Source organism: Callionymus lyra, chromosome 3, assembly GCF_982586985.1.
Source record: "Callionymus lyra chromosome 3, fCalLyr1.hap1.1, whole genome shotgun sequence".
Lineage (NCBI taxonomy): Eukaryota > Metazoa > Chordata > Actinopteri > Syngnathiformes > Callionymidae > Callionymus > Callionymus lyra.
Window position 1 is genome coordinate 8,496,341 of NC_141820.1, and position 13,616 is coordinate 8,509,956.

The following is a 13,616-nucleotide window of genomic DNA, read 5'->3' on the forward strand; positions in this document are numbered from 1 at the left end:
ATATTATATGGTTATACCTCTCATAACACGTATCGTTACACTAGATCCTTTACGACTTCCACACCATAGCTATTATACATGTAATAATTATTGGGCAAACTTTCACATTTTTAATGTCTTTTATATACTTTTTCATAACGTTATACTGTATACTTAGCATCTATTTATTTATGTATGTTGAGGCACCTTCATAACCACACGAGTCAATGTAAACACAATTAACTACACTTGTGTCATGACTTTAATCGTCTTCCAAACACTAAATCAGCTGTTTCGATTGACACATGAATGATCCAATCACATCTTATAGTGCTGTCACTCAATGGGGCGGGGCTTATGACAAAGAAAGCAGCCCATTGGTTGATTTACTAACTTGTGGGCGGGGCTTGTCCAATCAGCAGGACGTTCACAAACATGTTTTTTCTGTGAGTGTGTAGAGTCATAAAGTTGTTAATGTGCTTATATAAACAGAATAAAATATCAAACAGACTTAAATTGTCGATTTATATCGACATATTGATCGCCTTTTTGATTGACATGTGTCTCTTCTCACCTGCAGTCGCCGCTAACCGAGGGTTGATCTACGCAGCAGACGGTCAACAGAACTGGAACTTCCAGGTGCCTTTTCCTGTGCAGCAGGTAAATGATAACACAATCATTGTGTCGTTCAGAAACAGGGTCGACAAGTTATTGTTTGTAACGTTTGCCTCTCGTCGTCACATCCGCGGCTCACGAGAGCGTCACATGTTTTCGGTCGCGGCGCCACAACAGGCCGATTGTTTGTACAGTCGGAAAATGAGCCTCACGGGATGAATCATGGGAATTCCACATGAGCTTTAGTGGCGTGTGCGGTTCAGTGGTGGTTTAGAAATGTGTGTGTTTGTCATTGATCCTGATCAAACACATTTTCTGGAACTCCTGTTGTGTTATCAATTTTATCTTGATCTTTAAAGTATATACTTTATTGAATATTGTTTTGATTGTTTAAGCGCTTTGTGACCCTGGTCTGGAAAAGCTATATAAATAAAAATAACTTACTTACTTAACTACAGAAGCAAAAACTGAAATAAATTCAATTTTTAAGCAGGATTTTACACTTTTTGCTATTTAACTTTCAACATCAGGAAACTTTTATGCATATTCTATAATATTCTGGAAGAAACTATATATATTGTTTAATTAAAATTGATTTTAACCTTCATGTTGTTCACTTCCTGTGCAGCAAAGGTATTTCCTGTCGCAGGCCTCGGGAATGTTTAATAAAAAAGATAAACAAAAGCTGATTTTTATTATTTTTGTTGAGGAAAATAAATATTTCATTGTCAACAACTACAGAGTCAAATAATGTTAAAATATTTTTAATTTAGAATCGTTCTTCGTTTAACACAGAAACGATTATTATTAGTATTTGAACAAAATTAGTTAATTGATTTTCTTTTTAAATCTATATTATGTAATTATTATATGTCTGGTCAAATAGTTTGGTGTCTCTGGGTTAAACGTTTACTCATAGGTTAGAAAGTGTGTCTTTTGTGGTGAAATTGATGAATAAATGAAGAGGTCTGTTTGATTTAACGTATGTTGAATTATTTGTGTGTAAAAAAATATTGAAAAACTTAAATATTGCTATATTTGTTCTTCAAGATACTGCATACATATTCAACAGCACTGAATTGATTAATATTTAAAATTTGACTTTTAAACCATATTATATTATATTATAGTCATTTCTTGTTTTAATTGTTCATAAAATAAAAATAACTATTTAAAAAATATATATATAATAATATTAACAATATTCACAGCGTTAATTCATTTTTGTGTTGCAAAAAAACTTCCAGCCTATATATGGCAGCAGTCATTATGTCCTTCACCTGAGGGATCAATAAAGTATTACCTTACCTCACAGCTACAATTATATTCTGCCTGATCCTGGTTATGACTGAGGACGAGAGGATACAGTGACTCCAGCAGCTTTTAAAGCTGATGTTTGGACATATTTTGGTTTGAAAACAAATCAAAGTTACAAATTCATCAAGAGTCATGTGGTCTGTAAATTCTACAACACCAGAGTCAAGTACTACTACACATATATACTTGTTACTACACTATCTCTATATATATCGCTATACATACAAGACTGTCATATTTATGCCAATACAAACCCCTATAAATGACTATTTTAAGGGAAATCAAGCTTGAGGAACCAGAGCGCCCTCTGGTGGACGTTATATATATTGAGTGCAACATACATACCTCCTAAAACATCTTATAATTGAATAAAAAAGATATTATTATTAATATTGATTAATTAACAGCTGTCATTTGTGCTCCAGGTCATGGCGGCAACAACCGGAGAAGAAGACGAACAGACCATGAAGCTGGAGGTCAAGGAAGAGACGATCAGATGCAACTAGAGTCAGAAAAGACGAGAGAATCTTCTTCCAGATCAGTCTTTAGATGTTATTATTCCTTCTTTTCTTAACATTTGAAATGTTCTTCAGTCGTCGAAGAAAAAACATCCAAAAATATATAATCCGTAGATAAAATCCAGTTTCAATATGAAGCTCAATTTATTGTCAATGAACTATTACTACGTTAAATACCTTTATTTACAATTCACCCCTTTACTTAGATTTCAATATTTAAAAATATAAAAAGACAAACTTCTCTGTATAGTTAGTGAATAAATATTGAAATTAAATTAATGATTTAAGAAAACAAATGTGATAAAGATTTGAGATTGTCTCAAACGGTTTGTCAATAAAGTTTAGTCTGAAATATAGAAACAAGATGTGTGTCATTGAGACAAATTCAATATTTTTATGTTATTAAGGGTGTTATTATTGTGCTACGATGATTTGCTGAAGGTTCAATCAAGTCTAGTGTATTAACTAGTACTTAACTACCAGTGAAATACTATTAAAAAAATCAATCAATAGATTAAATATTTATGCCTTAAAAGGTTACTTTTTTTTTAGTTTTATTAATTGATTAAAAAGAATTATACAAAATGAATAAAAACCTTTTTTACACATAGAGTTTAGTATTAAAATTCCAACAATATGAAAATAAATGTTCTAAATTATAGAATAAAATAATGAATAATAGAAATACAATAAAAAGAGTCAAATTCAATCAAAACTACTGAAATGATTTACATATTAAAAAAACAATAATATACACAATAAACAGTTAAATAATAAAAAATAGCGTTTAAACATTTAAACTGTAGAATTCAATCATTAATATTCTGATGTCACTGATATACTTTGTGTGTGAACTGATCATGTGACCTTTGACCCTCATACACTAAACACAACTGATACACAACTGTGTTGATAACGTGAAATCCTGATCTTTGCCCTCATTTTGATAAATATCCGTCTTAATTCAATGTATTTATTTGTCTGACGCCATGTTTGTTGACTCTGGACCTCAACTGTTATCATAGTGAAAAGCATGATGGGAAAAAAACACCCACAGCGACGGGAATGTGTTCCAGGTTTTATTGTGCTTTTGGTTGGTGAGACAATAAATAGACGTTCACTCCCGGAGTGAGACGCTCCAAACACGTTTTTAGTTGCCGATGGCCTTGGCCTTGTCGGTCAGATCCTTGACCAGAACCTCCATCTGCTGCTGGAACTTCTCCACGATGGGCTGGATCTGGGTCTGCATGCTGGCGGCGTGGGTCTCCATGTTGGCGGTGGCGGACTTGACCTGCTCCTGGAACTGGTTGAACAGGGGCTCCATCTCAGTCTTCTTCGCTTCCAGGAAGGTCCTGCAGGGGGCGACAAACCACTTACTGAAGGATCAAGTATTTCATCTGAACTAGAACTTAGTTCTTCTCATTTTTATTTATCAAAAACATGAATGATCACAAGCTAACATGAACATCACTGTTCTGTCTTTTGATCGCTATGACGTCAAAAAGACGATATTGTGTTCTTTACTCACGAGGCCTGGTTGGCGAGGTCGTGAGTTGCGATGATCTCCGTCAGTTCCTGAGTGATCTTGGTCTTCATGGCCTCGACATATTGACTGATCTTCTCCAGGTCCATGAACTCTTGTGCAAGGCTTCCTGAGAACACAAAAAACACACAAAAGGTTATTAGACATATTTACTGTATGAGGCCTACATTTCAACCCCTTAGCTAACCCCAGCAATAATGCTAATGCTAACCTCTCACGACTTAGCGCGTGGCTAAAGCTAACGTGATTGTATAGTCATATATTTAAGCTAATGCTAGTCATCATTTATACTTAAAACTGTTGTTAACTATAATTACAATATCGTGAATTATTGCAATGCTAATTTTAATGCTAATAACGTTAGCCTTTATAGCAGTGGTGGGCAGTTGAATTTCCTGAGGGGCCTCATGTTATACAGTGGCTGAAGCAAGAACTATAAAATCGAGATCAATATGCTACAATTTCTTATCTTGTTTTATTTTATATCTCTTTATTATTAAAAGAAATCTGATACAAAAGCAAGTATAATTTGTATAATCACTTAAATCCCTCCAATGGCCAATAAATACTCACATAAATCATAAAACATAAACCCTACAGTCATATTTAGAGACTAGATAGGAATTATATAAATAAAATAATAAAAGTCTTTGTTTGTACATGACCTCATGAGGGCCACACAAATAAAGACAAAGGGCCGCATGTTAATACTATAGTAAAGCAGTGTAAAACTATAACCAGAATTGGTAAACGTCATATTTGATAATGATATTTTCTACTTTTAATTACAGAAAATACCTTAAAATGAGTTCGGTTTTAATAGCAAATGAAACAAAAATGATGGCAATAAAAGTTAACATTTCTTGAGAAGAGCCGCAGCTAGTTGTGCTTGATTTCAACCTAATAGAAAATATAAACTAAAGTCGTACCTTGAGCCAGTGCGAGCACGACGATGGTGGCGATGAGAGAGAACTTCATGGCTGCTGTCTGGAGTCGACCTGTGGACAACAAAACGCTCTCAGTATACATTGGAAAAAAAAGAATTTTAAAATAATATTTTTAAGACGAGAAAATTCCAAACAAAATCCTTGTCGTCAAGTGATCCTAGTCTTCGGAGACTCACCTGTACCGCAGGACAAATGGGACCGGATGGTACCGACCCGTAGCAGGACGTCAGTACTTATACTCTCCCGGAGATCAACCCTCGTCCTGCCGGGAAATCTGATTGGCCGGTCGAACGTCAATATTTATCTCAGGATTGTTGGTTTGTGATCAAAACTCGAACTGTCCTCTTTTCCCTCCAACCGGCAGTTCCAGAACAAAGTCCAGTTCTTGCTCCTCGATTGTGGATCTTATCGTGGGCTGATAACAACTCATCGGTGAACTGTGAGTTCATCAATTGATAGAATCAGCTGCTGGCGTCATGTTTCTTCAAGTTTACCGGAGTTCAGTGTAAATTCCTGGACGGATTTGAAGGAAAAACCTGAAGTGAAGACAAAGTAGGAAAAGCTAATCAACAATAATCTTAACGACGACAGAGAAAACACAATATTAGTTCATTAAAACAGAAGAAATAAAGTTTCTTTGTCTAGCTGGGAGTCATTTCTGGATGATGAAATAATTTCCTTTAAAAAAGAAAGTATTGAGGGATTTCTAGTTTTCAATTTTAAAATAATTATGTATATGTGTATGTATGTATAAGCATGTTGTTACAACAGTCTGTCACAAGTCTAACATAATGCTAACATTAATGCTAACCTTAACCTAAAACTTCCTGTATCCAACAGCCTAGCTAGTTCAAGCTAGGTCAATTATTAAGGATATGAGCTAGCAATAGCCTGGACCAGTCTAATTTAATGCTATGTAATGCTAAGGTAAGGTAAGGTAAAACTTTATAGATTGTTAAAAAACAATTATTATTATATTATTATTATAGCTAAAGCTATACGTAGCCAAAAACCTAGCTTGTTGCTAAAGCTAACCTGGTTACATAGGACAAAAGGTAGTAATAGACCTTGCTAATGCTAACTCAACTACGTGGGAAAAAAACACTGGAAATAATCTGGAGCCAAGACAAGTCTAACATAATGCTAACGTTAATGCTAACCTTTCCCTAAAACTACCCGTATCCAACAACCTAGCTAGTTGTTAAAGCTAGGTCAATTATTAAGGATATGAGCTAGCAATAGCCAGGACGAAGTCTGATTTAATGCTATGTAATGCTAAAGCTATACATTGCCAAAAACCTAGCTTGTTGCTAAAGCTAACCTAATTACGTGGAAACAGTTTTGGACCCGTCACAAGTCTAATACAACGCTAAGGTTAATAATATTGTTTCCCTAAAGCTATCTTTATCCTACAACGTAGCTCATTGCTAAAGCTAACCTGGTTACATAGGACAACAGGTAGTAATAGACCTTGCTAATGCTAACTCAATTACGTGGAAAAAAACACTGGCAATAATCTGGAGCCACTACAAGTCTAACGTAATGCTAACGTTAATGCTAACCTTTCCCTTAAACTACCCGTATCCAACAACCTAGCTAGTTGTTAAAGGTAGGTCAATTATTTAGGATGTGAGCTAGCAATAGCCTGGACCAGTCTAATTGAATGCTATGTAATGCTAAAGCTATTCATAGCCAAAACACTGGCAATAATCTGGACCCATTACAAACGTAGTGCTAACATTAGTGCTAACCCTTCCCTAACGCTAAATATATCTTATAATCTAGCTTGTTGCTAAAGCTAACCGTTTAAATAGAATACATTTCTCAGTCAAAGATCCGAATGTTATCTAAATGCGAAATAGAAAATAAATGGAAAAAAACTGAATCAAGAAATACAGATACGAGATTAAAATTTTAAGAATTAAAAATGTAATTGATTGTCATTTCTTGAATTACTAAATTACGTAAGTATTAAGTAATACTTTTTTAAAATGAGGTTTGCAGTAATTTTGAGACTCAGATGTTACCACACACCAAGAATCAGACCGTGACGATGACAACATTCGGACATTTGAGCTGAACTCGGACACGTGGAGGATCTTTTGTCATATCAGCAGTTTATTGCCAACATTTTATCTTTATCGACGCGGTCGCCTCATTGATGGAGACGAAATCATCTGGAGCAGGTGATGTCATACTTCAGGTCAACATTCACAAGAGTAGTAACTTTACATGTTTATGTAGAAATGGTTTAATTATATTGTTGTGACCAATTAACCTTTACATCAGTTTTGAATATATTTATACTTTTTATACAGTTGAACGATTTGAATCACGCCCAAAAAAATTGTATACATCATACTTGCACACTCATAGAAATTTCAACTGTAATCAAACAATTTTCAACTATAATCAAACAATTTTCAACTATAATCAAACAATTTTCAAATATAATCAAACAATTTTCAACTATAATCAAACAATTTTTAACTATAATCAAACAATTTTAAACTATAATCTAACAATTTTCAACTATAATCAAACAAGTGCTGAGTCTCAGCACTGTCATCAGTGAGCAGAGAAGCAGAATGAGTGCACGAATGCTCCTACCCAGGTGCAAACAAATAGACTCAGGGACTCATTCATCCCTCGGGCTATTAAATTGTACAATTCTGAGTTCGGGGGCAGGAGTGGAGTGAGAGTATCTGGATGTTCTGTTCCATGTTAGTCTTTGTATCCTTTGTCTTTGTTGTTTTTCTTTGACCTATGTTCTTTGTTTTTATCTTTAGACTTGATTGAGTCATCTTGTTCTTTCCCTTTATGTTCTTGTTCTTATTTAATTTTTATTTATTACTTTGTATTGTTTATGAAAAATTGCTGGCTATTGGTAAAAAACAATTTCCCGAAGGAGACCTCCTGAGGGATCAATAAAGTTTTACCTTACCTTACCTTACCTTACAATTTTCAACTATAATCAAACAATTTTCAACTATAATCTAACAATTTTCAACTATAATCAAACAATTTTCAACTATAATCAAACAATTTTTAACTATAATCAAACAATTTTCAACTATAATCAAACAATTTTTAACTATAATCAAACAATTTTCAACTATAATCAAACAATTTTCAACTATAATCAAACAATTTTTAACTATAATCTAACAATTTTCAACTAAAATCAAACAATTTTCAACTATAATCAAACAATTTTTGACTATAATCAAACAATTTTCAACTACAATCTAACAATTTTCAACTATAATCAAACAATTTTTATACTTGCATTTATGTTATTTTTCACGTTATTTATGGTACGAACAGTAACTGCATCGATGTCCATTATTTATTAGATTATGTCATTTGACCTTCATGTCATGTGTTCATTTGTGTTTAAGTGTCAAATAAAATATAAGTGATTATATTTTTCAACAATAAATTGTTTACCTGGTTCAACAATCTAGATCAACTCCAGGTGTTTATGCAACACATCGTGAACTGTGTGAGCTCAATAAAGTTCTACGAAAATGAGCCTGATAAAGTTTTCCCTGATGACTCACTTTTCCTAGATATGGACGTAGTTCTCGTCAGCACCAACAGGATTACTGGGGAATCTGGATCCGACCGGACTTTGACCCGTTGATGACTGTTGTGTGACGAGGTCGCCTGTGATTCCATCATTGGTTGGACAGGATGTTACACTTGGTCCAAAGTTGTTGATGTTTTTTGATTAAAAAACTTGAGTATATTTAGAAGCTTTCTGCTCTGACTACTATGAATGTAGATTTGTTTTTATCATTATTTAATAACTGGTGCTTCAATTAAAAACAAAATCTTCAACCAAAGGAAATGTTGCTAAAATCAAAAAAAGAAGTTGCTTTAATTAAAATAAAAAAGTCTTTAATTGACATTTTCTAGGATTTAATAACTAAGACAAGAATGTGTCAAATAAACTCAAAAAAGATTATTTCTATCAAACAAAACAATTTCATTTTTAATCAAGGCTTTCAAACTTTATTTAATAATCAATTTTTTTTAATTGAATTTTTTTGCACTTTTTAATTTTTAATTTTCTTTCAGGGCACTTTATTTTATAAAGAAACCAAATAAAAGCTACTTTTTCCCTTTATTTAGATTGAAACTGTATATTTCTTTAAGTCAGACAACACAAGGGATACCACAAACAAATTTGTTTTCGGGCCTTCGGGTCACCTTGACCCTGCGATAACACAAGGGATACCACAAAAACATTTGTTTTCGGGCCTTCAGGTTACTTGACTCTAAGATAACACAAGGGATACCACAAACAAATTTGTTTTCGGGCCTTCGGGTCACCTTGACTCTGAGATAACACAAGGGATACCACAAACATATTTGTTTCCGGGCCTTAGGGTCACCTTGACCCTGAGATAACACAAGAGATACGACAAACACATTTGTTTCCGGGCCTTCGGTTCACCTTGACTCTAAGATAACACAAGGGATACCACAAACAAATTTGTTTTCGGGCCTTCAAGTCCCCTTGACCCTGCGATAACACAAGGGATACCACAAAAACATTTGTTTTCGGGCCTTCAGGTTACTTGACTCTAAGATAACACAAGGGATACCACAAACAAATTTGTTTTCGGGCCTTCGGGTCACCTTGACTCTGAGATAACACAAGGGATACCACAAACAAATTTGTTTCCGGGCCTTCGAGTCACCTTGACCCTGTGATAACACAAGGGATACCACAAACACATTTTTTTCGGGCCTTCAAGTCCCCTTGACCCTGAGATAACACACGGGATACCACAAACATATTTGTTTCCGGGCCTTTGGGTCACCTTGACCCTGAGATAACACAAGGGATACGACAAACACATTTGTTTCCGGGCCTTCGGTTCACCTTGACTCTAAGATAACACAAGGGATACAACAAACAAATTTGTTTTCAGGCCTTCAGGTCACTTTGACCCAGAGACAACACATGGGATACCACAAACACATTTGTTTTCAGGCCTTCGGGTCACCTTGACTCTAAGATAACACAAGGGATACCACAAACATATTTGTTTTCAGGGTCTATAATCGTGTGTTATGAGACGACCCAAGGGTTAATAACTTCTACTTCAGTCTCACTTGAGAAAATCCTGAGAAGATTTTTCAACAACAGCTTCTTCTCTGTTCCTTCCAGATCTTCTCTGGCTTCCTCCCAGACCACAGCAGGACTTATGACTCTCTGGCTCCAGCAGCTCCGCACAATAGAAGCTCACGTTTCCTCCCTTAAGAAGCTCTTTGTTCCTCCAGGAGGACGACGTTCATCAGCAACACCTACGATCACGATCCACGTTCTTAACTCTCTGGAATCATCTCAAGATCTTCAGTCGTGGACCTCGTTGTTTGCTGGAGCCGGGGGTCAGGGGAGGCTCAGGGGGGCGAGGAGGAGGAGGAGGAGGAGGAGGAGGAGGAGGAGGAGGAGGAGGAGGAGGAGGAGGAGGAGGAGGAGGAGGAGGAAGGAAGGCTCAGGTTTCTTCTTCTCTGCTGCCTTCAAGTCCTGCAGAAAACTCTCTTCAGATCCTGGTTTACCTTCTAGAAAACTCTAAATGAATCAACTACCGTCAGATTCAAGATTCAAGAGTCTTTATCGTGTTTATCGTGTTTATCGTGTTTATTCAGTGTTTGAACGACGACGACAACTTTCATTCAAACTTCCTGCAATAAAACAATAGAAGAAACACAAAGAAGTATAAATACATTAAACTCTGGGACCTGAACTAACCAGAACTAACCAGAACTAACTAGAACTAACCAGAACTAACCAGAACTAACTAGAACTAACCAGAACTAACTAGAACTAACTAGAACTAACCAGAACTAACCAGAACTAACCAGAACTAACCAGAACTAACCAGAACTAACCAGAACTAACCAGAACTAACTAGAACTAACCATGACTGGAGGAATAGTATTTTTTCCTGTTAATATTGTATTTGTTTTGTTTTTTAAAGATTGTATCGTTGTATTTTGTCAAGATTTTGTTTCAGTTATTTGGTCAAGATTGTATTTTTGTATTTTATCAAGAGTGTATTTTTGTATTTTGTCAAGATATTATTTTTGTATTTTGTCAAGATATTATTTTGTATTTTATCAAGAGTGTATTTTTGTATTTTGTCAAGATATTATTTTTGTATTTTGTCAAGATATTATTTTGTATTTTATCAACAGTGTATTTTGTCAAGATTTTGTTTTAGTTATTTTGTCAAGATTATATTTTTGTATTTTATCAAGATATTATTTTTAATTTTTTTATCAAGATATTATTTTTGTATTTTATCAAGAGTGTGTTTTTTTTTTATTTTGTCAAGATATTATTTTTGTATTTTGTCAAGATATTATTTTTGTATTTTGTCAAGATATTATTTTTGTATTTTTTCAAGAGTGTAATCTTGTATTTTATCAAGAGTGTATTTTTGTATTTTATCAAGATATTATTTTTGTATTTTATCAAGAGTTTTTTTTTTATTTTGTCATTAGTGTATTTTTGTATTTAATCAAGAGTGTATTTTTGTATTTTATCAAGAGTGTATTTTGTCATTGTTTTTTTTTTTGTATTTTGTCATGAGTGTATTTTTTTATTTTATCAAGAGTGTATTTTTGTATTTTGTCATTAGTTTTTTTTTTGTATTTAATCAAGTGTGGATTTTTATATTTTATCAAGAGTATATTTTTGTATTTTGTCATGAGTGTATTTTTGTATTTTGTCATGAGTGTATTTTGTCATGAGTGTATTTTTTTTAAATTTTTACACGATTGTATTCCGTCAAAATGTATTTTATAACTCACTAACTTAAATATATCTATCATAATATAAAGTGACATTGATACATATACTGTCACAGTGAACAAAAGTATTTAAAACATCAGAAATGCTATTGATTTTTAATCAGTTTTTATAGCATCAAGCTATCTGCAGTGTTTATAGAATCAAGCTAGCTGCAGTGTTTATAGCATCAAGCTATCTGCAGTTTTTATAGCATCAAGCTAGCTGCAGTGTTTATAGCATCAAGCTAGCTGCAGTGTTTATAGCATCAAGCTAGCTTCAGTGTTTATAGCATCAAGCTAGTTGCAGTGTTCATAGCATACAAGCTGGCTTCAGTGTTTATAGCATCAAGCTAGCTGCAGCATTTATAGCATCAAGCTAGCTGCAGTGTTCATAGCATACAAGCTGGCTTCAGTGTTTATAGCATCAAGCTAGCTGCAGCATTTATAGCATCAAACTAGCTGCAGTGTTTATAGCATCAAGCTAGTTGCAGTGTTCATAGCATACAAGCTGACTTCAGTGTTTATAGCATCAAGCTAGCTGCAGTGTTTATAGCATCAAGCTAGCTGCAGTGTTCATAGAATCAAGCTGGCTTCAGTGTTTATAGCATCAAGCTAGCTGCAGTGTTTATAGCATCAAGCTAGCTGCAGTGTTTATAGCATCAAGCTGGCTTCAGTATTTATAGCATCAAGCTAGCTGCAGTGTTTATAGCATCAAGCTAGCTTCAGTGTTCATAGCATCAAGCTAGCTGCAGTGTTTATAGCATCAAGCTAGCTGCAGTGTTCATAGAATCAAGCTGGCTTTAGTGTTTATAGCATCAAGCTAGCTGTAGTGTTTATAGCATCAAGCTAGCTGCAGTGTTTATAGCATCAAGCTAGCTGCAGTCTTCATAGAATCAAGCTGGCTTCAGTGTTTATAGCATCAAGCTAGCTGTAGTGTTTATAGCATCAAGCTAGCTGCAGTGTTTATAGCATCAAGCTAGCTGCAGTGTTTATAGCATCAAGCTGGCTTCAGTGTTTATAGCATCAAGCTGGCTGCAGTGTTTATAGCATCAAGCTAGCTTCAGTGTTCATAGCATCAAGCTAGCTGCAGTGTTCATAGAATCAAGCTGGCTTCAGTGTTTATAGCATCAAGCTGGCTTCAGTATTTATAGCATCAAGCTAGCTGAAGTGTTTATAGCATCAAGCTAGCTGCAGTGTTTATAGCATCAAGCTAGCTGCAGTGTTTATAGCATCAAGCTGGCTTCAGTATTTATAGCATCAAGCTAGCTGCAGTGTTTATAGCATCAAGTTAGCTGCAGTGTTTTTTAGCATCAAGCTAGCTGCAGTGTTTATAGCATCAAGCTAGCTGCAGTGTTTATAGCATCAAGCTAGCTTCAGTGTTCATAGCATCAAGCTAGCTGCAGTGTTCATAGAATCAAGCTAGCTGCAGTGTTTATAGCATCAAGCTAGCTGCAGCGTTTATAGCATCAAGCTGGCTTCAGTATTTATAGCATCAAGCTAGCTGCAGTGTTTATAGCATCAAGCTAGCTGCAGTGTTTATAGCATCAAGCTAGCTGCAGTGTTTATAGCATCAAGCTAGCTTCAGTGTTCATAGCATCAAGCTAGCTGCAGTGTTCATAGCATACAAGCTGGCTTCAGTGTTTATAGCATCAAGCTGGCTTCAGTATTTATAGCATCAAGCTAGCTGCAGTGTTTATAGCATCAAGCTAGCTGCAGTGTTTATAGCATCAAGCTAGCTGCAGTGTTTATAGCATCAAGCTGGCTTCAGTATTTATAGCATCAAGCTAGCTGCAGTGTTCATAGCATCAAGCTAGCTGCAGTGTTTTTAGCATCAAGCTAGCTGCAGTGTTTATAGCATCAAGCTAGCTGCAGTGTTTATAGCATCAA

At 34.9% G+C, this 13,616-nt stretch overlaps 2 protein-coding genes across 2 annotated transcripts in view; one reads left to right on the plus strand and one right to left on the minus strand.

Moving 5' to 3' along the window:
- Nucleotides 1-2,617, plus strand: part of LOC148083198 (polyadenylate-binding protein 4-like) — an 11,475-nt gene extending 8,858 nt beyond the window's left edge. The window contains exons 9-10 of the mRNA XM_087785671.1: nt 560-639; nt 2,337-2,617. Coding sequence (XP_087641797.1) covers nt 560-639; nt 2,337-2,417 — 161 coding nt within the window. The 3' untranslated portion in view covers nt 2,418-2,617. The remainder of the gene's footprint in view (nt 1-559; nt 640-2,336) is intronic.
- An 877-nt stretch (nt 2,618-3,494) lies between these two features.
- Nucleotides 3,495-5,181, minus strand: LOC148083199 (type-4 ice-structuring protein-like). Its single transcript, XM_087786364.1, has 4 exons — nt 5,096-5,181; nt 4,902-4,970; nt 3,958-4,081; nt 3,495-3,781 (listed from the first exon to the last, which is right to left on the minus strand). The coding sequence occupies exons 2-4, from the start codon at nt 4,948-4,950 to the stop codon at nt 3,580-3,582; spliced, it is 375 nt and encodes a 124-aa protein (XP_087642490.1). The 5' UTR covers nt 4,951-4,970; nt 5,096-5,181; the 3' UTR covers nt 3,495-3,579.
- Nucleotides 5,182-13,616: the final 8,435 nt, after the last annotated feature.

Coding starts and splice junctions, on each gene's coding strand:
- LOC148083199 (XM_087786364.1), bottom strand. CDS start 4,950: ATGAAGTTCTCTCTCATCGCCACCATCGTCGTGCTCGCACTGGCTCAA. Junction 4,082..4,901: donor CGTGCTCGCACTGGCTCAAG/GTACGACTTTAG, acceptor TTGTGTTCTCAG/GAAGCCTTGCACAAGAGTTC. Junction 3,782..3,957: donor GACCTCGCCAACCAGGCCTC/GTGAGTAAAGAA, acceptor CGCCCCCTGCAG/GACCTTCCTGGAAGCGAAGA.